This window comes from Rhinichthys klamathensis, unplaced genomic scaffold (assembly GCF_029890125.1).
Source record: "Rhinichthys klamathensis goyatoka isolate OS25496 unplaced genomic scaffold, OSU_Roscu_1.1 h1tg000172l_1, whole genome shotgun sequence".
NCBI lineage: Eukaryota > Metazoa > Chordata > Actinopteri > Cypriniformes > Leuciscidae > Rhinichthys > Rhinichthys klamathensis.
Window position 1 is genome coordinate 1,377,720 of NW_026606702.1, and position 25,393 is coordinate 1,403,112.

The 25,393-nt window shown below is 37.2% G+C and overlaps 1 protein-coding gene across 7 annotated transcripts in view; it reads left to right on the forward strand.

Annotated features, from left to right (window-relative positions):
* The window catches only part of tenm1 (teneurin transmembrane protein 1), a 185,562-nt gene that overhangs the window by 73,435 nt on the left and 86,734 nt on the right, over window positions 1-25,393 (forward strand). For all 7 annotated transcript variants that reach the window (XM_056260097.1, XM_056260098.1, XM_056260100.1 and 4 more), the window contains exons 4-7: window positions 2,117-2,354; window positions 8,112-8,350; window positions 21,953-22,102; window positions 24,608-24,816. In XM_056260097.1, coding sequence (XP_056116072.1) covers window positions 2,117-2,354; window positions 8,112-8,350; window positions 21,953-22,102; window positions 24,608-24,816 — 836 coding nt within the window. The remainder of the gene's footprint in view (window positions 1-2,116; window positions 2,355-8,111; window positions 8,351-21,952; window positions 22,103-24,607; window positions 24,817-25,393) is intronic.

The following is a 25,393-nucleotide window of genomic DNA, read 5'->3' on the forward strand; positions in this document are numbered from 1 at the left end:
CATTAACTTTACTATATATTATAGAAACAGAAGGCCGACCTGAGGATGGTGCGATCCAATCCCACATTGGATGGGAGGAAATGGGGGATGCCCAGGGAACTCCATATGCCTTGAGAGCCAAGCGTAGCTGAAAAAAGACAAAATATGAGGATGCTGGTAAACAAAACTTAGTTCTTAGTTCTTGAAGTGCGCAGAGTCCCTGGTTATCAAATTAACCACTATGCTTCTTGTGGCTTTTATTACCATTGTGGCTTTGCATTAAAAAAGTGCAAAATAGATTTTAAAGAGTGTTAATTTGAGTGGATTTGATCTAGTTTCTGAGGTGATGGAGAGAGTAAGATAGCTCTTATGTAATGCAATCCCAGAGCTTAAAGAGTGAGGTTTCCTAATTGAATTTGTTCGGCTGCTCTCTTTGTGTCTGGGTCCATTCATGGAGATTGGAATTTAGAGCTTTGTGTGCACATGTGTGTGCTTTTGTGTGTGCGTCTTTGTCAAATCTCCAAATAGAAAGTGTTCTTCTCAGATTAGGAAGTAATTTTAGCTCTCAGAAGAGATTAGGTGAAAGGCATGAAGTGAAGGGACAGAGAAATAGAAGGACAAAAATAATAAAGAGAATCTCTAGCTACCTAAAACAGATAGATAACCCCGATCAGAGCCGAATAGAATTAGTAGGGAAGGATCAGGCTTTTGTGTGTGCGTTTGTGAAGCTTCATTTTAAATGAGAGAAAAGAGAAACTGATGGAAAAAAAACACCGCATGTGTGCAGGTGCTGCAACATCACATAGAGTTTCTGTGATCTTGCACTGTCTCAGAGAAGACTAATGCAGACACTTGTGGATGCTTATTGTGATGCTTTTACAGACCTTTCAGCTAGCTGTAATTCAAGTAGAAGCTTTAAGCCTACATTTCTTAAAGTAGAATGTGTTGTTTTACAAAGATAAAGAGACCACACAAGCCTGAATGAGAAAAGAGGTTTAGTAACACTTCGCTTGAAGCCTTTGTGTACAATACATTCTATAGATATTTTTTTTTTATAAAGGTAAGTTATATAATTAATTATATATTTTATATGTCTTAATTGTAACCACGTCTATAGTGCTATGGTGTAGTATTGCCACTTTCAACAAATACCTCTTGCCACAGATGCCTGTAACAAGTTCTACATTCAATAGCAGATTTTTGAGTTGCTACAAAGTATCCGAATCTTAAAAAAAGTTTATGTACTTTTTGTTTGTTTTACAATATTTCTTTTTGCAGTTTTGTTTCCAAAGCTTGATTTATGTGATTTAGTTTTTTTATTTTTATTTCTAGAAATAAACCTAAAATAAATATAATAAAACTTATATAAGTTTGTAATAAAAGAAAAGAAAAAAGGCCAAGATGAGTAATAGGGTTTCAAGTAACAAAGTTGCAGATTTAGGCTAAATTAAGTTATGATTCAGTAGAGAATCATACCGAATGCTAGATGGGGACTAAATTTTGTTTTTAAGTTATTGATGAGCTTATGTTTCCCTTGAATAAAAGAAAAGTATTTGCTTGAGTAATTTTAATCATATTTAGTTACAGGATTCAGTGGTTGAGCTCAGCTAATGTGCTCAATGCGCTAATATTTGTGTAAAAATGTACCAAATTAAATGATTATGTTTTAGAAAGGGTCCAAATTATATAACTTCCTGGGTGTGACAATTTTATGGAATAAATTGAACAATGAATTTAATATCATTTTAACAGATTATGTCATAACTATGATGCATCAGTAAAGCAGTATAATGCACATCATAACACATACTGTATAAATCAGGAAATTGGATGCTGATGATGTATTTTAATGCATTATGCTATCGCTTTTATATATCATACACAAGGCCATACAAATGATTACAAGCTTTGGGACATTAAAATGCATAAAGAATAGCCTTTTAATTCATTATAGATACATGCTACAAGTGAAGTGTTACCAAATAGAGGCTGTACAAGAAACGGGGGTGGGGGGATTTTTAAAAGGATCAATTTCTCTCTCAGGAAATGGACACTTTGGAAGACTATCATTAAATATTATAATTACTTCTCTCTTTTTTTTGCTCTCTCTCTCTATTTCTTATCTTTCACTTTCAAGACCTCCCTTCCAGCCCCGTGGCTCAGTTCACCTTTCGACCCCTGCCCCCTCCTCCTCCGCCGCCCCACGCGTGCACCTGTGCCCGTCCAGCCCCGGCTCCCCTTCCAGAGGTGGTGCAGAGGAGCACGCTGCCCGCCCGATGCCAACCGCTGGAATCTGGGAATAAAGCTGGACAGGATGACAACGGGCAGACGCACAATACCTGGGCACTGAACAGCAACATACCACTAGAGACCAGGTGAAATATGAACACACACACACATTTGTTTTTCTATTGTACCTGGGGACTTTCCATTGAATTCTATTGTTTGATACTGAGGTAATGATGTTTTCTGTCTTTTAACCCTACGCCTAAACAGCAACTTTCGGCATTCTTACATTCTCATTAAGACATTTAGTGTTTTATAAAGCCATTTTCTTTAGTTCTTCATTTGCACCTACGTTATAATCAAAATGTGTTCAATTACAAAAACCAAGTTAAAACTTTAATTTCATTTTTAATGTAATAGCTGGGTAGTAGAATAGAGATAGAAATGACTAAATCATCTTGTCTTCAAGCGTAAGAGAATATGCATGAGTGTTTGTCTGTGAACGACAGATGGAGAGAGATATGATGATGATGATGATGATGATGATGATCAAGATGAAGATTGAGGGTTGACCTACTCTTCTGAAAGAGAGAAATGGGGGAGTAAATAAATGATGAAGGATAGACATCTCTGCTTTGAGGGAGGAAATGAAGCTGTCTTCCTGGTCTGATTGTCTTACACGCACACAAACCCCAAAGATATTGATGAAAATGAAAGCTGCGTGCGCGTGAATACATATGAGCGCATGTATGCCAGCTTTTCTAGATTTCCAGCAAGGTGAATTTGGCAGTAGCGGTCAAACTTATTTTGACTGAGAAGTTGAACAAACAACCGAATCTGAGTCACATATCGACTCTGATGCTGATAGCTGTTATGTACCTGGAGAGTTTTATAAAGAGATTTGCCATATTGGTCAAGCGTGTAGGGTTCTTTGTCATGTTGTGATTAAATAAAGACACCATTATACAAATCCAGCTATCTCCAAACAATAGCTAATAACGGATTTAGTAGTTAAACAGATAAAGTATTTTGAACTATGCTAAGCACTGCAGCACCTTTTCTAAACCCACCACAAGCAGCAGACAGCAATGGAATGTTTATGCTAGCAGCTGTTAGAGGAATGCTGGGTAATTTAGCCATTTACATATTTTTCCAGCAGCGTCAGTCCTGTTTTTTTAAATATCACTTTATTCTGTTTAAAGGAGATTGAAATGTCTGAAAGAAGCCAACTGTAAAAGTGAAGAAATGTAACCTCGCTTGCTTATGGAGTTTAAATGGCCGTACACTTTGGCTAACATGACACGGAGTGAATGCCACCCATTCAGATGTTTTCTTTGAGATTTGGGGGTTAAAGAAAAGCAGATTTACCAATTTTCTAGAGTGGTTTAAAAAATCTCGCCAACCGCTGCAAGAAAAGTCCTCAGGTTAAAGGGTTGCATGAGAGATTCTGGCCAAACCGAGCCGAACGGCCGATGACATTGGCGTTGTATCGAGAACGTGTCATCGTCATGGTGATGTCTATACCTGCTGACATGTTGCTCTCTCCCAAATGAACTTTCTCAATTAAATCTGGATCAATAGACCAACATTAATGCACAGAGGAGAATCTCTCCCATCAGCATATTATTCTGAACACTCGCTGATTCAGTCGCCATACACTGTATATGTACTGTATATACAGCATGGAATACAGTAAATGTTATCATTTGAGATTTTAATACAAAGAAGCATCATTCCCATGCAAACGTCTCCCATCATATTTTTACCAAGTGGATGTTTAATGTAACTTCCCTAAACATAGTTGCCCAATTATTATAATATATATATATATAAATAAATAAATAATATATATAAATATAAATTAAATACAAATAAATGTCAGTATATTTTTATTGGGAAAATATAAAATATGTCTGCACATCAAAAACCTAGTTTATATATACTATATATATATACACTCACCGGCCACTTTATTAGGTACACCTGTCCAACTGCTCGTTAACACTTAATTTCTAAGCAGCCAATCACATGGCGGCAACTCAGTGCATTTAGGCATGTAGACATGGTCAAGACAATCTCCTGCAGTTCAAACCGAGCATCAGTATGGGGAAGAAAGGTGATTTGAGTGACTTTGAACGTGGTGGTGCCAGAAGGGCTGGTCTGAGTATTTCAGAAACTGCTAATCTACTGGGATTTTCACGCACAACCATCTCTAGGGTTTACAGAGAATGGTCCGAAAAAGAAAAAACATCCAGTGAGCGGCAGTTCTGTGGGCGGAAATGCCTTGTTGATGCCAGAGGTCAGAGGAGAATGGCCAGACTGGTTCGAGCTGATAGAAGGGCAACAGTGACTGAAATAACCACTCGTTACAACCGAGGTATGCAGCAAAGCATTTGTGAAGCCACAACACGCACAACCTTGAGGCGGATGGGCTACAACAGCAGAAGACTCCACCGGGTACCACTCATCTCCACTACAAATAGGAAAAAGAGGCTACAATTTGCAAGAGCTCACCAAAATTGAACAGTTGAAGACTGGAAAAATGTTGCCTGGTCTGATGAGTCTCGATTTCTGTTGAGACATTCAGATGTTAGAGTCAGAATTTGGCGTAAACAGAATGAGAACATGGAACCATCATGCCTTGTAACCACTGTGCAGGCTGGTGGTGGTGGTGTAATGGTGTGGGGGATGTTTTCCTGGCACACTTTAGGCCCCTTAGTGCCAATTGGGCATCGTTTAAATGCCACGGCCTACCTGAGCATTGTTTCTGACCATGTCCATCCCTTTATGGCCACCATGTACCCATCCTCTGATGGCTACTTCCACCATGTCACAAAGCTCTAATCATTTCAAATTGGTTTCTTGAACATGACAATGAGTTCACTGTACTAAAATGGCCTCCACAGTCACCAGATCTCAACCCAATAGAGCATCTTTGGGATGTGGTGGAACGGGAGATTCGCATCATGGATGTGCAGCCGACAAATCTGCGGCAACTGTGTGATGCCATCATGTCAATATGGACCAAACTCCCTGAGGAATGCTTCCAGCACCTTGTTGAATCTATGCCACGAAGAATTGAGGCAGTTCTGAAGGCAAAAGGGGGTCCAACCCGTTACTAGCATGGGGTACATAATAAAGTGGCCGGTGAGTGTATTTGATGTGCAGACATATTTGATATTTTCCCAATAAAAATATACTGACATTTATTTGTATTTACTATCTCAATAGGTTTCATATAATATATAATGAAATATTGAATAATTAAACATTTTAATATATAATATAAAATATTTATTCAAATATCTCGATTTGATCAGTCAAGTTGAAGCTGCTCTTTTCCATAAAATGGAAATGCACGGTGATCAATTGCTGGCTTAAAATTTTGTTTTTATGTCTTTTCTTGCATTTGGCCAACTAGTGACTCAGGTGTTCTATATACAAAAATCTGTGTTATTTCAATCTGAGATTGTTTTCTGTATGCATGGCATATTTCACAGTTTTTCAAAAGTGTTTGCTTTAAAAACAATACCCACCTTGACTATGTGAATTGAAGGCTCTGATATTTTAGTGGGGGAAAAAAGCAGTCAGTGGAATAGAATATTTATTTTGAGACTGTAGGAATCTGATTTGTAAAACTGTGATCTCATGTGTTCACACCTGCTCTTTTCTTTCTCTCTTTTTGTCTTTTTCCTTCGTCTCAATCTTTCTCTTTGTTTTTCTAAGTGTTAATTGTTATTTATTTATTCTACAGTAAATAAAGACAGGATTAGTTCTGCGTGTCTAAGTGTGAAATTAACTTTCTCTTTTTTAATGGCTGAGGTAAACTGTAATTTTTCTCTCAGTCTCAAGCCTCATTTTACCATTGCATGCTCATTTAAACTCTTCTTTCAGGGCTTTGTTCTGCATCCCTGTAAGACACTATAAACAAATAGCCAAAGCTTGCTTGTGTGTATCTGCTGGGTGCTTTCTCATTGACTCAACTCGCCTTTAGCACTTGGCTTGTATTTGACCCTGACACAGTATATGCGCTGAGTTTTTCTTGACATTTCGACATTGCATCCTGCTGCTTTTGTCATTAAGTCACTATGGTAGGAAAGCATTTTAATTAGGGCTGTCAATTAAATGTATTCATTTAGTACAATTACTTATATAAAAATATAGTGGACAAATGGACAAACTAGATTTTTCAAAATAATTTGATATGGGGGAAAAACAATATATTGACATCTAATGTCGCTTTTTGCAATGTCCATTCAGTGATTTACTTGTCAGCCAGAATAATATATTTTGTATTATAATATATCAAACTAATTGTGATTAATGCAATCTGCATATCATGCAATCAATTTGATTAAAATTGTTTATATGTGCCAACCTTAATTGTTATATTTTTATGTGCTTTTGCAAGTCACCTTGCGTAAATTTGTTGGGCCCAAATGTCCCTGGAAATATAGTGAAACCTGAAACGACCTATTTTGTGGGGACCTTTGGGAAGTCACAACAATGAAAGCAACATCATAAATGGACTAAACAGTGCTTCAATAAAAATCTAAAATGACCAAAAGCTGTGTGTAGGGGGTAGGGTTTTGTTTTGGGTGTAGTAATTAGCTTAATTTAAACAACAGATGGGAAGTCCCTACTATAATATAAATAGAGACACGTGTGTGTGTGTGTTCAGTTTTTCCCCATCATCTTCAATCCATATTGATGTCATCATGCGTTTTTGCCTCATCAGCATATTAACTTGTAAATGTGTTTAGACTGATCTACCTTTCAATGATTTTGGTCCTTTTTATTGATTGACCCTTTGTGCCTTTGGAAGAGTTGCACACGTTTACCCTGTTCCATCACTAGCTGATGTTGCAAAGGGATCAATTGCTGTTGAGAATCCATCCATGTGTATCTTGGGAATTTGAAGATCTTTCTTCTGTTGCCTTTGGGCTTTTAACCTAAAAGCTGTTACCAATTTCCCCATGGCTATCTGTCAATCTGTCTGTCATCGTGATGACACGGTTAAACGGCCGTGTATCTGCTCCTGTGTGTTGCACAACTAGCCGCATGTCATGATAAAAAAAGGGAACTTTTAAAATGAAAGAATAACTACATAGGGCTTTAAGAAGTCGGGTTGACTTGACACGTCCTGCATTGTGACTGGATATAGGCTACTTAATCTAAAACTACTTTATGCTACATTTTTATTCTTATTAAAATAATTTTTATGCGTGCTGTTTTTTGACTACATATTAGTTGAAAAAGACTGCTTAGATTACTTCTTATATTTTCTAAAATACCTTGTTTGTTTTTTACGCCAAAAGTGTGAATTTAAAAAAGCTGTGAGTTTTAGCTAAAAGATTATTAAAATGGTGGAAAGAAATTACAGTGTACACCTAAAATATACAAATATTGCTCTTATAAATTCATATAAATTTAAACCTTAAATCTCTGTACAAAAAAAGTGAATGATTTTATTTTATTTTATTGTTATTATAATTTTGGTAACTGCCCACCATTGTAACATAGTGGAAGGCAACACAAGGACTGTGTATCTCTGGGTAAATAGTTTTTTAAGTATAAGCACCTTTTAATTACTGTAAGAATGGACTCCTCTGTGTAATTAATATCATAATTAATCTAAGGGATGTTATCTATTAATTAAGGCTCATTAATCTCTGGTGCTAAATATCTGTAATTAAATGTACGTGAGAGCAAATGACTCCAATTAGTAACCAAAGCAAGTGAGAGTAATCACACACCTCTCTCTTTTTCTCACACAATCTCTCCGTTGCTCTCTCTGTCTCTCTTTGACTGTCTTTCAGGTGTCATTTATTTTTGGATGTATTTTCATGATCAAATTGATTGACAAATCAAATCGAACATAACACTGAGATTCCTTTCCTTTACAGGCACTTCTTGTTCAAGCACGGTTCGGGTTCGTCTGCCATTTTCAACGCAGCCAATCAGAATTACCCTCTGACATCCAGCACGGTGTATTCGCCGCCTCCAAGGCCTCTACCCAGAACCACCCTCTCCAGACCACTCTTCTCATTCAGTAAACCCTATCGCTGCTGTAACTGGAAATGTACGGCTTTGAGCGCCAGCGCAATTACGCTGACTCTCGCTCTACTGCTGACGTACATCATCGGTGAGTGTCTTATCTCTCCACCTCTGCTGTATGTGTCTCTCTCTCTCTCTCTTTCTCTCTCCATGGCTGCTGTCATGCTGGCTGGGGTCATATGGAATTAGCAGAACTCACACTGTGAAAAACTCTATTAGAGAGATGAATATTTATGAACAAGGGATGAGGGAGAACGAGAGATGAAAGAGTAAATATCCCACAAGGCCGTTCAGAGGTTAATGGTGTTAAAGTTTTGTTTAGCCAAGTCACCGTGTGTGTGTGTGTGTGTGTGTGTGAGAGAGAGAGAGAGAGAGAAAGAGAGAGATGTGCTTATGCACCTCAGTGTACTGACTTAATTTTCTCTGCTTTCACCCTTTAACAGGCATTTCTCTGGAAAATCTCACAAAAAAAAAAAGTGTGTGTTTTAGAGAAAAACATTAGGGTAAAAGGTTTCATCCATTAACGCTTGAAAGGCTGCAGTTAATAAAGTTTCTGGTCAGAAGTTCACACGGCAGCCTCTTAAACACTAATCATGTGTCTGGGAGTGTGTTTCTCTCTAATGAAACGAGGCCCTGTGCAATTCCCAAACACGTTATAATGATTTCTTGAGAATCTGACATTCATGATGTTCATTTCTACAATTATGTGCAGCGTTTATCTGTTGTGAACACATTCAGGGCCAGATGTACGTACATTTGCGAACGCAGCGTTAATAGCGCCATGGCCAAGACGCAGAAAGTGCTTGATGTGAAACCGCAGTGTGCGTGTACCAAACCTGCAGTTCATCAGGTAATCAGCACCTGTCCTCACCCACTATACCGTAAATTGCGCGTATTTAAACGCGCAATTGAATGGGCCTCCTCCTCTCACTGCTGATGCTGTGACTGTTTGAAATGATCCTGATGCCAATAATTGTAATGTAGCGAGGAGTTTAACAACTGCTGGAATGGAATGTGAACGCTGAGATTCGACGTCATCTTTGATTTCTTCCAGTAACTGTAGTATTGCGTATAGTTGCTTAATCTGTAACGCTTAATGATTTCGTTTTCACTCAACTGAAAAAGTGTGATTCTTGTGGCAAAAATCTTTTCAGCTCATCTCCTTAGCCTATGTCTTCGTCTTGCTCGGATTACTGCTGCCATTTCACCAGGAGGCAAATGCCAGGGAACCCGCTTCCTAAGTTACACCTGCTTTTAAGAGGCGGAGAATTTTCAGCGCAAAATAGAGGCGCGCTTTCACCGGCTTTTTCTGTACATAACGCGGAGTACATAATTAGGCGCAGTTTACGCTTCCCCTCCCATCTCTTTATGTGACACTCCCACTTTCCCCTTGACCATCCCATGAATGCATATGCATGACACGAAAAGCACATTTTGCCATTTTCAGTTCCCGCGACAGGCATTCTGCGCTTTCATCTCGGTGCGTCCCGTTCGTACATACCTCGCCATGGTTTTATGCGCACTTTGCGAAACAAATACGCCTGAAGTAGGCGCAAAAGCGTTAGTACATCTGGCCCTCAGTTTGGAATTATGGCTTTCCACGGTACAACTCGTTTCTTTATGCAAGAACAGAGACCTTACAGGAGCAAATAGAATTTAAGAAATTAAAACTGTTATGATCATTCATTTACATTTACATTTAATCATTTAGCAGACGCTTTTATTCAAAGCGACTTACAAATGAGGAGAACAATAGAAGCAATTAGACCAACAAGAGGGCAACCGTATACAAGTGCTGTAACAAGTCTCAGTTAGTCTAGCACAGTACACATAGCAAGGTTTTATTTAATTTTTTTAAATCAGAAAAAAAACAAATAGAAAAGAAAAGGTAAACGCTAGTATTAATTGGTCAGGTGCTGACGAAAAAGATGTGTAAAGACTCAGGTGCTCGGGTTGAGATAGGCAGGTCATTCCACCAGCTGGGATCAGTCCTGGTAAAGGTCTGTGAGAGTGATGTTGTGTATCTTTGGGATGATGGCACCACGAGGCGTCGTTCACTTGCACAACTCAAGCTTCTGGAGGGCGCATAAGTCTGAACTAGCGAGTTTAGGTATTTTGGTGCAGAGCCAGTGGTTGTCTTGTAGGAAAACATCAGTGCCTTGAATTTGATGCCGGCGGCTATTGGCAGCAAGTGCAAACTATGAAGAGAGATGTGACGAGGGCTTTCTTCTGCTCGTTGAAGACCACCCTCGCTGCTGCATTCTGGATCAGTTGGAAAGGCTTGATAGTACATGCCGGAAGGCCCGCTAAGAGAGCATTACAATAGTCCAGTCTGGAGAGAAGAAGAGCTTGGAAAAGGAGTTGTGTGGCCGTTGTAGTAATATGGTCTGTGAAGCTTTCATAAAGTAAATGTTAATTGAATAATAATTTGTCCCAATTCATTAAGGGGTTGGTAAGAATTTTTCTCTTAATTTGATCAAAAATACAGTAAAAAAAACCCAATAATATTGTCAAATATTATTACAATTTAAAATAACTGTTTTCTATTTTTAATATATTTTAAAAGGCAATTTATTCCTGTGATGGCAAAGCTGAGTTTTCAGTAGGCATTACAGCCATTTACTGTCACTTTTGAGCCATTTAATGAATCCATGCTGGGGAAAAAAAGTATTAATTTGTTTCAAACCCAAAAATTCGTACTCATCAACATTTACTGTAATCGGTAATGTCTGTGTGTGTATATAATTCATGCTGAAAATGTAATCCATGCTGGATTCATGATATTGATGATATATATATATATTATTTATTTATTTTTAAAGAATGCTGAACACAAATTGCTCTGCAGGCCAACGGATACAGCAGATTTTTTTTTTTTGTCTATTTTTTTGTTGACTAATGGCAAATGAGTCATATTTTACTCACAGATTTTTTTCCTAATGAAATATTTGGGTGTATAGGAATAATAACTATTCCTTTAATTATGCCAGAGAAACGGTTTGCTGCGTGTGTGTGTGTGTGTGTGTGTGCGCTCATGTGCATGCTCTGGAGATGTGCCGTTAATGATCGTATGGTCGTCTTTCACCCCATCGTTAGTGGCACCCTGTCTAAACAGATGCAATCCGTCTGCTTTGTCTCTTAACGTTCATCCTTATCCAACAATCTAAATGTGTTCTCAGTTCATTTTCTGTGCAAATGAAGGGAAGCAAAGGGATAAAAGGGATAAAGATAAAGAGGAACATAAAGAACGAATGAATCTGCATTATCTTCACACGCTGAACAAAAACTTTTGTCCTGCTGAGTAAAAGCATCACAGATGAGAAGAAAAGGACCCATAAAACATGGTAACTGGAAATGTGACTTTGTTGTGTGCCGGTGCTGAAGTGTAATTTAATTGGCCAATAGGCATATCGTAAATATTCTATCTAAAACATCTCATTGTCTTTTAGGGTAGTGTTGGGGTTGGGTTAAGGTTAGAATCAGGCCAATGTAATTCTTCAGGAAAACTGTGGATTATCAGGTTCATATACACATATAGTTAAATCTGTGGAATGGAAATGGGGAAAAAAGAATGGAAAAACGATTACCAAATCATTCTTCAATTTTGTTTTAAAAAGTGTTGTTATAATTATTATTATTATTTTTAAATAAAATATACATTTTTAAAATCTGTTTTCTATTGTAGTGCTTGTATTTAATCTGGAATATTACTTTAAAAATGGTAGAAATTGTTAATTGGAGCTGAGACTAATGTACTGGTAACTGAAATCATGATCAAATTAGCCAAAACATAATAATAAAATAAAATAATAATAAAAAAAACACACACAGGGTTAGATCTGTGTAATTTTATGGATGATGGACTTTAAAGGAAATTTAATGAAGTTAATCATAAGAACTTTCTGTTGAATTCTGTTCAGGTATGAGTATATAATTATCATTAGGGAACGAGTAAGGGACAGTATTGGGTTCACAGTTTAGATTAAGGTCAGATGTTTTAATAGAGTGTTTATCCTAAAAGAAGGGTTTTAATGGGTCTGTGTGTTTATTTAATTGAATGAATTTAATGAGGCTGTATCGTCTGGCCTCACCACAATTTTTACTTTAACAAGCACACGTTAGCTACCAGACTTGCACACACTATGAAGACATTAAGTGGTGTGTGTGTGTGTGTGTGTGTGTGTGTGTTATGTCCTAATTGAGTCAAGGATCCTGCAGGGACAGAGAGAGAGGCAATCAATAATTGTTGATGAAAATGTATCAAAGGCACTGAGTGAATCTGTGTGTGTGTGTTAGAGTGAGAGAGGGTTTTAGACATTAGACATTATACTTATTTTATTTTTTTTTAACATTATGATACGCTGCCCCATAATAACAGTGCAGAGTGGCAAACATTTTATTACGTACGCGAGTTTTTTTTGTGGGTGTGTGTCAAAGGCAGGTTTCTGTAGGTTTGTGTTAAACGGGAGGTGTTTTTGTATGAGTGCAATGACCCAGATAGCAGCTGATAGTATCCAGGGGACTAAGTAAGATGGTTTCAGTGAGACGAACCTCCATCTATCCAAACTAAAAATGTCAGCATAAAAGCTAAAATGTCCAGTCACATCAGCCAGGTTTTAATTATCTTGATTTATGGAGCTACAATGGCTTCAGAATCTGCCAGAAGATATCAGAAATCAAAGATAATGTTAAAGGAAACTAAATGACCTATTAGACTTTTTTAAATTTTACTTCATTGTATGGGTTTATGACTCTTTGGCCTAATACACTCAAATATTGACAAACCCAACCTTATATATTTTTTTGTCCATATTTGACCCAAACATGGGTTGAAACAACCCAGCATTTTTTAGAGTGTATACTGTACACTGAATGGGCATTTTTGACTCACGTTGGGCAGTTATATGTTAATGAATTTGAGTTTCTGCCATCACATTCAAGCATTTCAGGATGAGCTGAATTGCAATATATGATATTTGTGGACTGAGTCGGAAGATGTTTGTGTTCTGAAAGTTTCTTTATTATTTTATCATAGTACATTGAACTCTTATTTCAAAAGATCAAGGAAAATTTGATCTCTCAAAATATGATTCCTTTAACTTACTTCACCAAATAAACAATGGAGAAAATAAAGTGAGCTCTCTCTACTGATTCTAGTCAATGGCTCTGTTGAGCTGTGATTGGCTAGAGGGTCCGTGACATCAAAAACTTTGAAAACCACCAGGCTTATGTGACTAAATTACTGGCTTTAAAGATGAACTAGACAACTTTATTCATTCCAGAAAATCTTTTTATTGAATGTGGATTTACTGAATCTGAATCCACTGGTAAATGATGGAGTGATGTAGATGGAGCGGTGTAGGACATGGCAGTACTGAAATAGGTGAGGCATTGTGAGGGTGTGGCAAGCTGAGACTGGGTGGAGAAGGTGGGGACCCATTCAACATTAAACGTGCAAAAGGCCATGGAGCAGGAAGCAGTAGACATATGGGTTTGAGCGTGGGCGTAGTTTTCTCTCCGGTGAATCTGGCATCCGCTGCTGTATTATTCATTTTCACTTTATACACACATGCTGTTCGTGATGTTTCTCTCTACCTAACACATGCATAATACAGCAGCCTTATGAGATCTATATGCATATACACGTACACATTTTTACTATGGTTGTCAGTCTCGATTGAAAGATTCAATGCATTCATTGCTTTCATCTTTCACAATAATGTAATGTCTTTTAATCATCTTCCTTTGGCGGATTTTCACAGCAAATATAGATGTAAACAAATAATTAGATTAAGTGACAGCCATAGTTTTTACACACTCACTAATGATTTTTTTTTTTGTGTGCAATTTTACTAATTTGAAGTTGTGAAAAGGACTTCATTGCTTCAACAGCAGTTAAAAAAATGGATGCATGTTTATGGATGCATTTTTATGATCAAAACACTAGATCAATGAAAAAACCCCACTAGATCCCAGAAGACCCCACTCAGCAGAGTGGCTTTCTGCCATTTCCCTTAAAAGGGAAGAAATCAAACAGTTGAATTTTGTGTTTCTGTGTGTGTTTGCATGTTTGTTTCCAGAGGATAAAGACACACCCTTAGGCTAAGCAATGGGGGGGGGGGGGGTTCGGCTGATGGATAGGAAGGCATGTTGTTCAACACCTATAGACCTTATGCGCCAGAGAAACGCGTGCACAGCCAATTGTAGAATTTTGTCTTTGAACTTCTTGTTTTGTGGTAGCTCTGTATATTTGTATGGCCTCAGTGAAGTGGACTTACTTATTTTAGAGTTAAGAAAAGTTATCATGAGCATTGTAATGTTTTAACGGATGTCATAACAAAAGTGAGCTGATCGGGAAGAATTTAAAACGAGCGGTTCATTCATAAATCCATAAGGTCTTACCTTCATGCTATGGAAATACAAACCGGAAGACAGAACACAACGAGCGCAGTGCTGAAAGCGGTGGAGCTACATAAGGTCTATACCCTTGCTTTTGTATATTTGGTTGCCTTTGTGAGAAATGCAATGGTCAACTGCCGTTTATAAAGCCTGTACTTAAGACAATTAAACAGTTGACCTTCTTCAGGTTCATCTTTAAAATCACTAATAATTTAATAACATTGTTAAATTTAATCTTTAGCCAATCTTTAAATATCAATTTTTCAAACTGCACATTATAATGTTGTGATGCCTAAAGTCACTTGGAACATGATTGATTTTTGTTTTTACGGACTGCAGCTTTAATTAAATGATTATAGAATTTTACGCTTGGCCTTTCATATAACGTTATCAGACGTAACATGAAAACAATTATCTGCTTCCTTATTATGCTTTTCATCTATCATGTAGATGTTTCCGTGCAAATTTCTCTCTGAATTTTGAAAGGAATTTGACCAAGAACAAATTTATTAACACAGGCTTCTCACTTTTATTTAAATAATAGACATAAAGGAGATGATTGTTGACATACTTTATACAGCTATAATAAAATAATGAACAAAACCTAAAAATATTGAATTGCCTAGCTCAGAACATTTGTTCTGGATGAATTAGATGAGAAATGCTTTTCATTGCAGACTTTGAGATCTTGACAAATCTGAAGTCCAAGCGAGACGTTGTGGAGATCTCTAGAGGAGACACGTATGAGATTACTAGGGTCCTTTTTTGCTCTCTCTCTCGCTCTCTCTCTCTCATTTTGCTTTCCATTTAATATAATTGCTGAAACAATTGAGATTTGCATTTTATTCATTTAGCAGACGCTTTTATCCAAAGCAATTCGCAAATGAGGAATACTTAAACCTTCTTAAACCATTCTAGTGGTACAGTAATTGAAAAGTGCCACAATAAAAAGTTCCAAAATTGCTCGGAATAGTACAAAGTACAAGCTATTACAGAAATATAGGTTAGAGGGTAGAGAATGGAGAGAATTTTCCATTAACAGTTGTGAGTTGTCTTTACTTGTTTTTCAAAGGTAGAGAGGGATTCACCTTTTCTGATGCCGTCAGATAGAGAAGATCATTCCACCATCAAGGGACAATGAATGTGAAGGTTTGAGAGAGTTATTTTGCACCTCTTTGTACTGGTACCATGACTGCAGGTTTCTGGAGGGAACATTGATTTACAGTAGTGAGTGGAGGTAAGGGTGCAGATCCTCCGAGTGTTCTGTACGCAAGCATCAGTGCCTTGAACTTGATGCGTGCGGGCAGCAACTGACAGCTAGTGGAGTGAGACAAAGAGAGATATAACATGCGCTCTCTTGGGTTCGTTAAAAACCACTGCCGCATTCTAGATCATTTGCAGAGGTTTGATTGTAGCTGAAAAGCGCATTACATTAGTCCAGTCAAGAGCTTTGGCAAGGTGTTCGGCTGCATGCTTGAATAGGAAGAGTCTAATTTAGAGATTTCATTTCTAATTTTTTTTTTTAAGAGTTTTAAGTTTTAAGTTTTTTTTTTAAGAGTTTTAAGAGGGGGGTAAGTGTGTATATTCTGCAAAACTAACAAAATGGCAAAACAATTATTTATAGGTAATTTATTGATTCTGTACACCAAGTTGAGATCGTGAGAATGTGTTTTATCATAAAAAAAATGACATCATCTTTTGATGCACCTTTTGACAAGCATCTCATCACCATTTCACACATTTTTCTCCCTTTATCTGCCAGCTCCTGCACGTAGTGTGTAGAATAAATGTGTCTCTGCATTCTCAGATTAATTGTACTTCATTTGCATTCGTCAGTTCGCAGTCAGCTTTTATCAGCAGCAGTCACTTGTCATTTAGCAGGCTCCTTTGAACCAGGGTGATGTACAGTGCTCTGGGTGCACAAACAATCCTGCTGAAGAATCACACGGTTTAGGATCTCTCCTGTGCTTTGGTTTACCCACCCTGGGTTTAGACGTTTGTGTTTCCGGCTAAGATAATAAACGAAAAGTTGTATCTGTGTGTATGCGTTAGGTGCCTGCGCGATTACTTGAAAATGTTCCTTATAACAGCGGAAACAACTTAAAATATTCTTTCATACAACAGAATCATAAGACGTCATTCGAAACTGTAAAGGTTTACTTTTATTGAATTTGTAATGGGTAAACAATTTGTATATGTATTTGGGTACACTCACAATAAAAACAAAACATTGTGATTTTGAAAAAAAAAAGATGAAGAAAACAAACAGGGTGTACTTTCTGTGGTCTCGGTTTCCTTCCTACAGTATGAACTTGTTTGTGGAGCGCATTGTTTTGTTATTTTGTTAATTGTTTAAGTGAAATATATTTAGCGTATAGGCTTATTTATTCCATATATATATATATATATATATATATATATATTAGGGTTGTGCCGATAGACGATAGTATCGCGTATCGACAATAGTCAGAGATATCGGCGATGGCTGCTGCCTTTGACGATATCAATATGATAATTGGCTCGTTTTCCCATTAATGTATTCAATTATTATTATTATAAGGCTAGTATGGTTATTAAATTAATATTAGGAACTACAGTTAATTTGCCCTGCTTAAATTCATAACGACATCACCACATAACCACACTTGTGACCTCACCAACACGCGCGTATGAGGAATTGAGCACTCCGCAAAGAAAATGTTTTTAAAAACAACTACAAAACTACATCCCACATCAATATTGAATTGCAAGGTGACAAATCGTCAAGAGTGCTTGTTATAACAGACGCATCATTCTTATACAGTTGTTGTCTTTTCTAATTTAATTTAATTCTAATTTACCATAATCTTGTTGTTTAACGGTTAATGATCGGTTAACGAGTGTCAGTTGTTATAATCATCCCCTTACCAGTCATTAAAAAAGTAAAAGTTGAAGTTTATTCGAAATGTAAAGTTGCAGTCTTATCCTTTCTATCCTAAGTGCCATAAGGAGATGTTCAGCCTCACATAGTACTCACAGACATTCTTCATTTCTCTATCCAAATGCTCTCCGCTACAGTGAAACCACAAAATAAGATGCGCCACAGTTGCTTTTATACTGTACATAAATTGACTCAGATGCACTTTTATTTTTTAAAAAGTTATTTATTTGTTATTTATTTTTAAAAAGTTGTCAGGTGAGAAAGGTTCAGACTCGTGACATCTCACAGTTAAAAGAGATGTTCTCAGCCCCTCCTAAAACTGAAACCCTAGAATGGGCTTTCACGGGAAAAGGGTTTTGTGGTTTGCCCATTTGCCCTCTTCCCAGCATGCTTTGGGGCATACATACATAATTAATATAATTGCATTTGTTTGCTAGTTTTATTTACATTGTTGTTATTGATTGTGTTCGGATCATGTTTGGTAACTTGTTGTTTTGTGATTTCCGGATTTGAGTCCTTAAATTGATAAATTGTAAATGTTACAATGATTGCAGATAGCAGTCATGCCACCATTATACTGTTAGTTCAGTCAAGACATTTCCTTAAAATAACTATGATTGATTTAAAAAGAAATGTTCTTTTTTTAAAATATACAAATTAACTTTTTTTTCAGTGATTAGTGAAGTTTTCTTACATAGGACAAAGAAGAATGCTAAAATCTGATTGTCTGACAGCAGTGAAAATTTGATTGACAGCATTTCCATGAAAATCTGTCCTTTTTTTTGTTGTTTTCTTTTCTTTTCTTTTTTTTTGCATTCAGTCACCTCCATGCAAGTTTTCCATAAACAAGAAGAAAATGACAGATTTATGCTGCCAATCATCTCAGTCCTCTAAGATAGGATGGGTTTTTTTCTGTAAGGAAGAGGTGTCTTTGTTCTCTCCTCACTAAAAGGGAGGGTTTATCTACTCTTGAAGGAAAGGCCTAATCTCTCCTTAAAACATTTGTCTTCTGTCTTCATTTTAAAGTCATGGAGATATCTCAGTTGGGCAAAGTGGCGAGGTCAGACGACGGTGGCGTCCTCTGGAAATATGACCCCGCGAACATTCATGCGAAGCATTTTTACATCATCTCAACAAATGATGATCAATTCACACAAACTCTCCTCTCCTGTCATTGGCTGTAAGACCCTCCCTCAGAAGCTGTCCGCCCAGTCTCATAACTGCTCTATTCATTTAACCTGAACCGCCCGTCTACAGCATTCCTCATCTAAACAACATTTCCATCATTTCAAAACAGCAGCTGGATGTGAAAACGTCCGCCTCCTGTCCGTTACATCCCTTAATTCAATATCTTCCAGACCATTCTCCCTAGACATCCTGAGGGGGATCGGGTTTTTGCCCGGATGCGAAGCTTGTGCCTTTTTCAACATTGACTCACCTCCACAATGGCCAGCCCACAAAAGCTCATTGTTCTCATTGACCGATAGCCAGGACACACAATAAACGAATCCATTTCTTTTAGCCCAGCTTCCTAGCCGAGGATATTAACAAACTGTAGTGTGACATTAAACTCAGAGAGCTTAACCATTTCTCAGTCTCAGGGTAGTGTGCTATTCAGCATCAAGGTTAAAGCCAGCTTTGATGTATGTGGGACTTTTGTCTAGTGAGCAGCTCTCAGTCCTCTCCTGTGAAACATGTCTCTTTGTCTCTCTCTTTATCTCTCTCCCTTTTTTTCTCGTGCATACGCACACGTATGCGACAGATCCCGTACTCAATGTTGTATGTTTCTAGCTCTACCCGGCGCTCTACAAATCATGTTAAAATCTGTTGATTTAACAAAAGCCTTGATGAATGGCGTCCTTCTCACTTTCTATTTCTCTCTCCCTTTCAAGAGTGCTGAATCCTTCCCTGTAGTCCATGTTGTTGAAAGAGAGAGAGCGGAAAAGTGGGGGAGAAGGGTCAGAGAGAAAAATGGCAGAGAGAAAGAAGGGGAGAGTGAGAGAGATTTTTCTCTTCATTAGCGGTTGTAAAGAGAGAACTAGCGGAGAGGTTAGAGGTTTTAAGGGATCGATGTTTGCCGTTCAAGGCTCTGAGTCCGGCAGGGCAGAGAAATGTGGCCTCTGTGGAATTTATGAGACCTTCCAGACGCGCACCTTTACAGCGCTTTGTGATCCTGTACACACACATGCACACAGGACAGCTCTCGCTTACGCACACACACCTATAGAGAGCTTTGTGATGTCATCGATCTGCTCATCTATCAATTTCTCTTCTGTCAATCTCGCCCACCTTCTTTCTGTTGTCCTGTCTAAAGCTCTGTTCATATTTTTTTTTCCAAACAGACAGGTAAACTCTAATAAATTGGGGAACTAATCCATTTTTATGACACTGAACTTTTTGGTTTCTTTAACTTTGGGTACTTTTTCTTTTTTCCTTTTACATAATTTAATGAAGATCACATAAAACTGTCTTGGAAACTTCTACCGTGTTTTATTGTTTTACGCTTGTCCAAGACTTAGATTCTTAAATTATGAAAATCCTTAATAGAAATATTATTGCATGTTTTTTTTTTGGCGGTGTGTAGTTTCCACAACACAGATATATAAACTTAACGAATTGGGTAAATCAATTTGTATGATGCTGATGTTTCTTGAACGTAAGACTTTTTTAATTGTATTATTATTTTTTAACTGTATTGGAAACTTTTTACCACATTTTATTGTTTTACCCTTGTGCAATACCCAGATGGTCACGATTAAAATATAAAGATGGCGAAAAACTTTTTTAAGTGCCCCTGCAACCAGTAGAGAGATATGAGGGTTTGGGGAGAGAAACAAGTGATTCTGGGTGTAGTTCAGAGAAATAATTCATGGAATATTGTTTATTAAATTGGGTGAGCAGGTCACAAGAGTGCTATATCTGTTGTCTTAGAATAAAAGTATAAAAGGAAAAAGTTGATACAGCTCTTGGTAAGACTAAAAGAGCTTTTACCAGAGAAGTTATTATATCATTGTCAATGGATGGGGAAACACTAGACAGAAAATTTAAATCCCAGGCCATCAAAGTGACAGATAATGATTATTTGTTGTGCAACATCTGTATTAGTTTAGCTGTGTCAGAATTTGTCCTTGACCGCCTCTAAAAGTGGTATCAATCACAGGCTGATTAAGTGCTATCCGATCACCAAAAACATGTTTATTTCAGGTGTGAATGGGACAATAGAAAAGTATCGTATGTCCATTCTTGAACTGAACTCTACACCCTGTTAATTTCTGTGTTAAAGCTGATCCGCAGTGCTTGGGGTGATCTGTCATTTAGCCAATGGCAGCTACTTTGTGTGTGTGTGTGAGGGAGAGAGAGATGAGGGCGAATAGGGGGAGATAAAAGAGAGGATCATGTAGATCCAGCTCCCTGCTGAGACACCAATCCCTCTTTATGGCTCGTAAAGACGCCTCCTCACGGCAGAGCCCAATGTGCGCACACGCGCGCAAACCCACACGCGACTCCTGTGCGCCTGAGGAACGGGAGGGAATGAGAGGGAGAAACTATCTGGGTGAATAACCTGATTTTCACTCGCCGTTCCAGACCTCGTCGTCAGTATATCTTCTCACCTCATTTCCCTGATCGACTGAAATCCCACACACACACGCACAGGAGAAAGAGAGAGAGGGAAACTGCATGATGAGATAGCTGGTATCGGGGGCCCTGAGGTGAGCAGAATGAGAGTTTGTCCTTTTTATTGGCTGTAATTAGGATGAGGTCATTACCATGCGCCAAAGGCCTTTCACTGCTGGGAGATCATAAAATGCCACCTGAGCGATTTATATTCCACTCCCAGGATCCTCTGCAGCCTTCCTCACACATTCAAGAGATGATGGGATAAGAGAACACCTTAAATGTATGTGTGCACAAAAAACATAGCTGGAGATGAGTGTTATTGGATGTAACAAATAATGTATTGAAGAATGTTTTAATACAATATTCTAATCTAATTTTCAGTGTACAATTAACATGCAATTTTGTCTGTGACCGGTTTCATTCATCTTACTTATACAAAATCTTAATAAATTCTTCTAGACAATATTACATTGTGATTTGTCTGTCCGTCTACCTGCTGTATCTATCTATCTATTACTCTATCTTAATTATTTAGTTGTATAATAATAATAATGACAGTTTACTATTGTCTATTTTTGAGCTGCTTTACATCAGAATTGAATTCTGTTTGCATCATTGAAGCGTTATTTTTCTGTTTATCACTGTAAAGCTGCTTTGAAACAATATGTAGTGTATAAAGCACCATATAAAAAAAGGTGACTTGACTTGACTCTTTCATTCTATTGTTGTATCTTTAATTCTATCTATCTGCAGTCGTTCATTTGCTGGGGTTGCCGTGGCATCTGAAGCGAGTGGAAGGAGAGCTCTATGAGAACGGTATGAGTAAAGATGATCAGCCTCTGCCGGGAGCCGATTTCACCTTCACTCCTGTCCACCTGCCAGGACTCAACACCACACAGCCAGGTATGTGTGTGTGCCTGCTACTTAAATCTTCTAACATGATTTCTATACAATTCAGATATTAATGCTTTTATGTCATTTAACACAATGGGCCTAAATGTCAAGTATTTGCCTACAGCTAAAGATAAGAGAGAGGTGTGTGTGTGTGTGTGTGTGTGTTCATTCAGAGTTTATTTGCCATTTAATTAATGTCAGTAAACAACAGTAAATTATTTTCTCTCAGATAACCCCTGAGATTATGAGGCCTTTTTTAAAGCATGAGGTGTGTTTCTATCTGTGTAGGACTGTAGAGTTTGATAAAGTGCAAATGAAAGAAAATGTCCTTGTTTAGTAGATTTTGTATTGCCATGTTAATTGGATAAAATAGAACAGAATATTTATCTATAGGAAATGTTCCTATGATTACATTGTAACTCCAAGACTGAAATATAAATATTACAAGAGTTTAAGAAGTGCCAAAAGTAATTACATAAACAGATAATTGTCCTGAAATATCCTGAAATGGTTATTTTAAGTACATACTGTATGTACACATCTACCATTCAAACGTTTGGGGTCGGTAAGATTTTTTAATTATTTTTTACATTTTTTTATTTAATTAATAATAATGTTTTTTTTGTCTATGCTCACCGATATTGCACTTATTTGTTCACAAAAATGGTAAAAACAGTAATATCTAAAATAACTATTTTCTATTTTAATATATTTTATAATGTAATTTATTCCTGTGATGCCAAAGCTGATTTTTCAGCATCATTACTCCAGTCTTCAGTGTCACATGATCCTTCAGAAATCATCCTGAACACTGGTTTGTTACTCAAAAAAATCATTTTTTATTATTATCAATGTTTTAAACAGTTGTGCTGTTTAAGATTTTTGTGGAAACTAATTCTTTTTTAAGGATAAATAGAAAGATAAAAAGAACAGCATTTATATGAAATCTTTTATAACACTATAAATATCTTTACTGTCTCATTTGATATATATATATATATATATATATATATATATATATATATAGAGAGAGAGAGAGAGAGAGAGAGAGAGAGAGAGAGAGAGAGAGAGAGAGAGAGAGAGAGAGAGAGAGAGAGAGAGAGAGAGAGAGAGAGAGAGAGAGAGCAATTTTTGGGATAGGGGCTCTTTATCCATATATATATATATTATGTATAGAGAGAGAGAGAGAATACCATTTTTGTGATAGGGGCCCTTTATCCACATTGTTTCAGCAACTTCCAAAAGCCTTTACGTTATGATGCAAGGATGTTCACCCTGTAGCAACCTACCTCAGGTGTTAAGTGTCTTGCTCAAGGGCACAGATTGATCATAGTTCAAGAATTGCCCTTGCAGGATTCAAGCCTGCAATTTTTTTGGTTGTCTAACCCAGATATTTGACCACGAGGATGCACTACCCCACTGTGCATGAACTTAATAATGCACAGGTGCTTGTTCTATCAAAGGTAATGTAAATAACCTCACACCTGAGAGTCCATAAGGGTTTCGGTCCCGCTACCAAAGCTCTGTCTAGATACAGCAGGTGCCGTTTCATCTTTGCCGTCACCTGAATTTGACTCTAGACAGCAGAGCTTTTCAAAGAGTCCTGCAGATGATCACTTTTGATTCACATCAACCAAACCTCTGAAAAATACATAATTCTTTTTGACGTTTAGATGTGGAGGCGTCTGTGTTGATAGCATCAGAGACCGGATTCATTTAAAAGCCCTCGGGCACCTTTTTTTTTCTCCACATTTAAAAAAAAAAAATCTTTTCACATCTACAGCCTTTGTGTGACCATCAGAGAACATGAGCTCAGTTGCATCATTTTTAATCTTTAACAACTATCATCCTAAAGCTTAAATTAAGTGTATGCTTTTGGTGTCTACCTGATTTAGGAGGAAATGTTTTGTTTTTTTAACTTAAAATAAATAGTTCAATCAAAAGAAATCTGCCATTATTTATTCTCCTTCATGTTGTTCCAAACCTGTATGGCTTTCTGTAAATGTATGAAGAATATCCTGACCACTCTTTTATTTTCAAATACTGAAAGTGAATGAATTTAAAGCTGTCAAGCTTTAAAATTACAACAACAAAAAAAGCACCATAAAAGTCATCTGCACAATATTTCAGTCTATTTCTCACACAAAGCTATCATATGGAATATGAGACTGAAACTATTTTGCATGAGCCATATAGAATACTTTGATGAGAATTTTATGGGTCTTTTGTGTCCTTTTTGAAGCCTGAAAGCTCCAGTTCACAATCATTGTAATTGCATTAAAAAGAGGGACCAGAATATCATTGAAAATGTCTCCTTTTGTGTTCCATGGAAGAAAGAAAGTCATACAGGTTTGGAACGACTTTAATAAATGACATGAACTAATACTTTAAAGCTTATGTTGCAGGCACACTTGGCAAACACTTGGTCCAATCGTTTTATTCAACTTTTTTGTCTCTGGATAAATCATGGAAATTGGAGGTATGTTAGTTTCATTTTTCCATTTGGCTTGACAGATAAAGAGGTGATTCAGCGAGGCAGGGTGATAGAGAGGGGAGAGGTGGCCGTCGGGACACAGCTGGTCCAAGCAATTCCTCCTGGACTCTTCTGGAGGTTTCACATTATGGTTCACCACCCTGAGTATGTCAAGTTCAACATCTCACTCACACGGGATGCTCTGCTGGGTATCTACGGCAGGAGGAATATACCACCTACTCACACGCAGGTAATCACATGCAAACACCAATATAGAAAATATAACCCAAGTTCTTTTATTAAGTGAGTTGTGCACATTATTTCATGTTATATTGTATAAATATGTATAATATATCTGTAAATTTATTAAAAATGTAAAATTATTTACAGTACAGTAAATTACATATTTTTTTTACAATAGAACACATTTCTCAATACTTAGGTACATTTTTCAAAACTCTTCACAACATCAGTCTATGTGGGCTAAACTGTGGATCCTTTATCATTGCTTTGGCACAAAATGCATTCAATGCAATATTGAAATATATTCTGAATCTATAAAATTTTTTATTATTTTAGACATGAATGATGTTTTGGTAGTTTTAGTGCATTTTGAATGTGAAATTAACTGCTGTGCCGAGCTGAAAGTTAGTTAGGAGAACAGTGTGAAGAGTTTTGAAAAAGTGACCCAAGTATTGAGAAATGTGTAACTATAAAACTATAATCGGAATTAATCACATGCTGATATTTGCAAAGAAAATCACTTAAATGAAGTTGGCCAGATGAGAACTGGCCCCCGACTGAGCCTGGGTTCTCCCAAGGTTTTT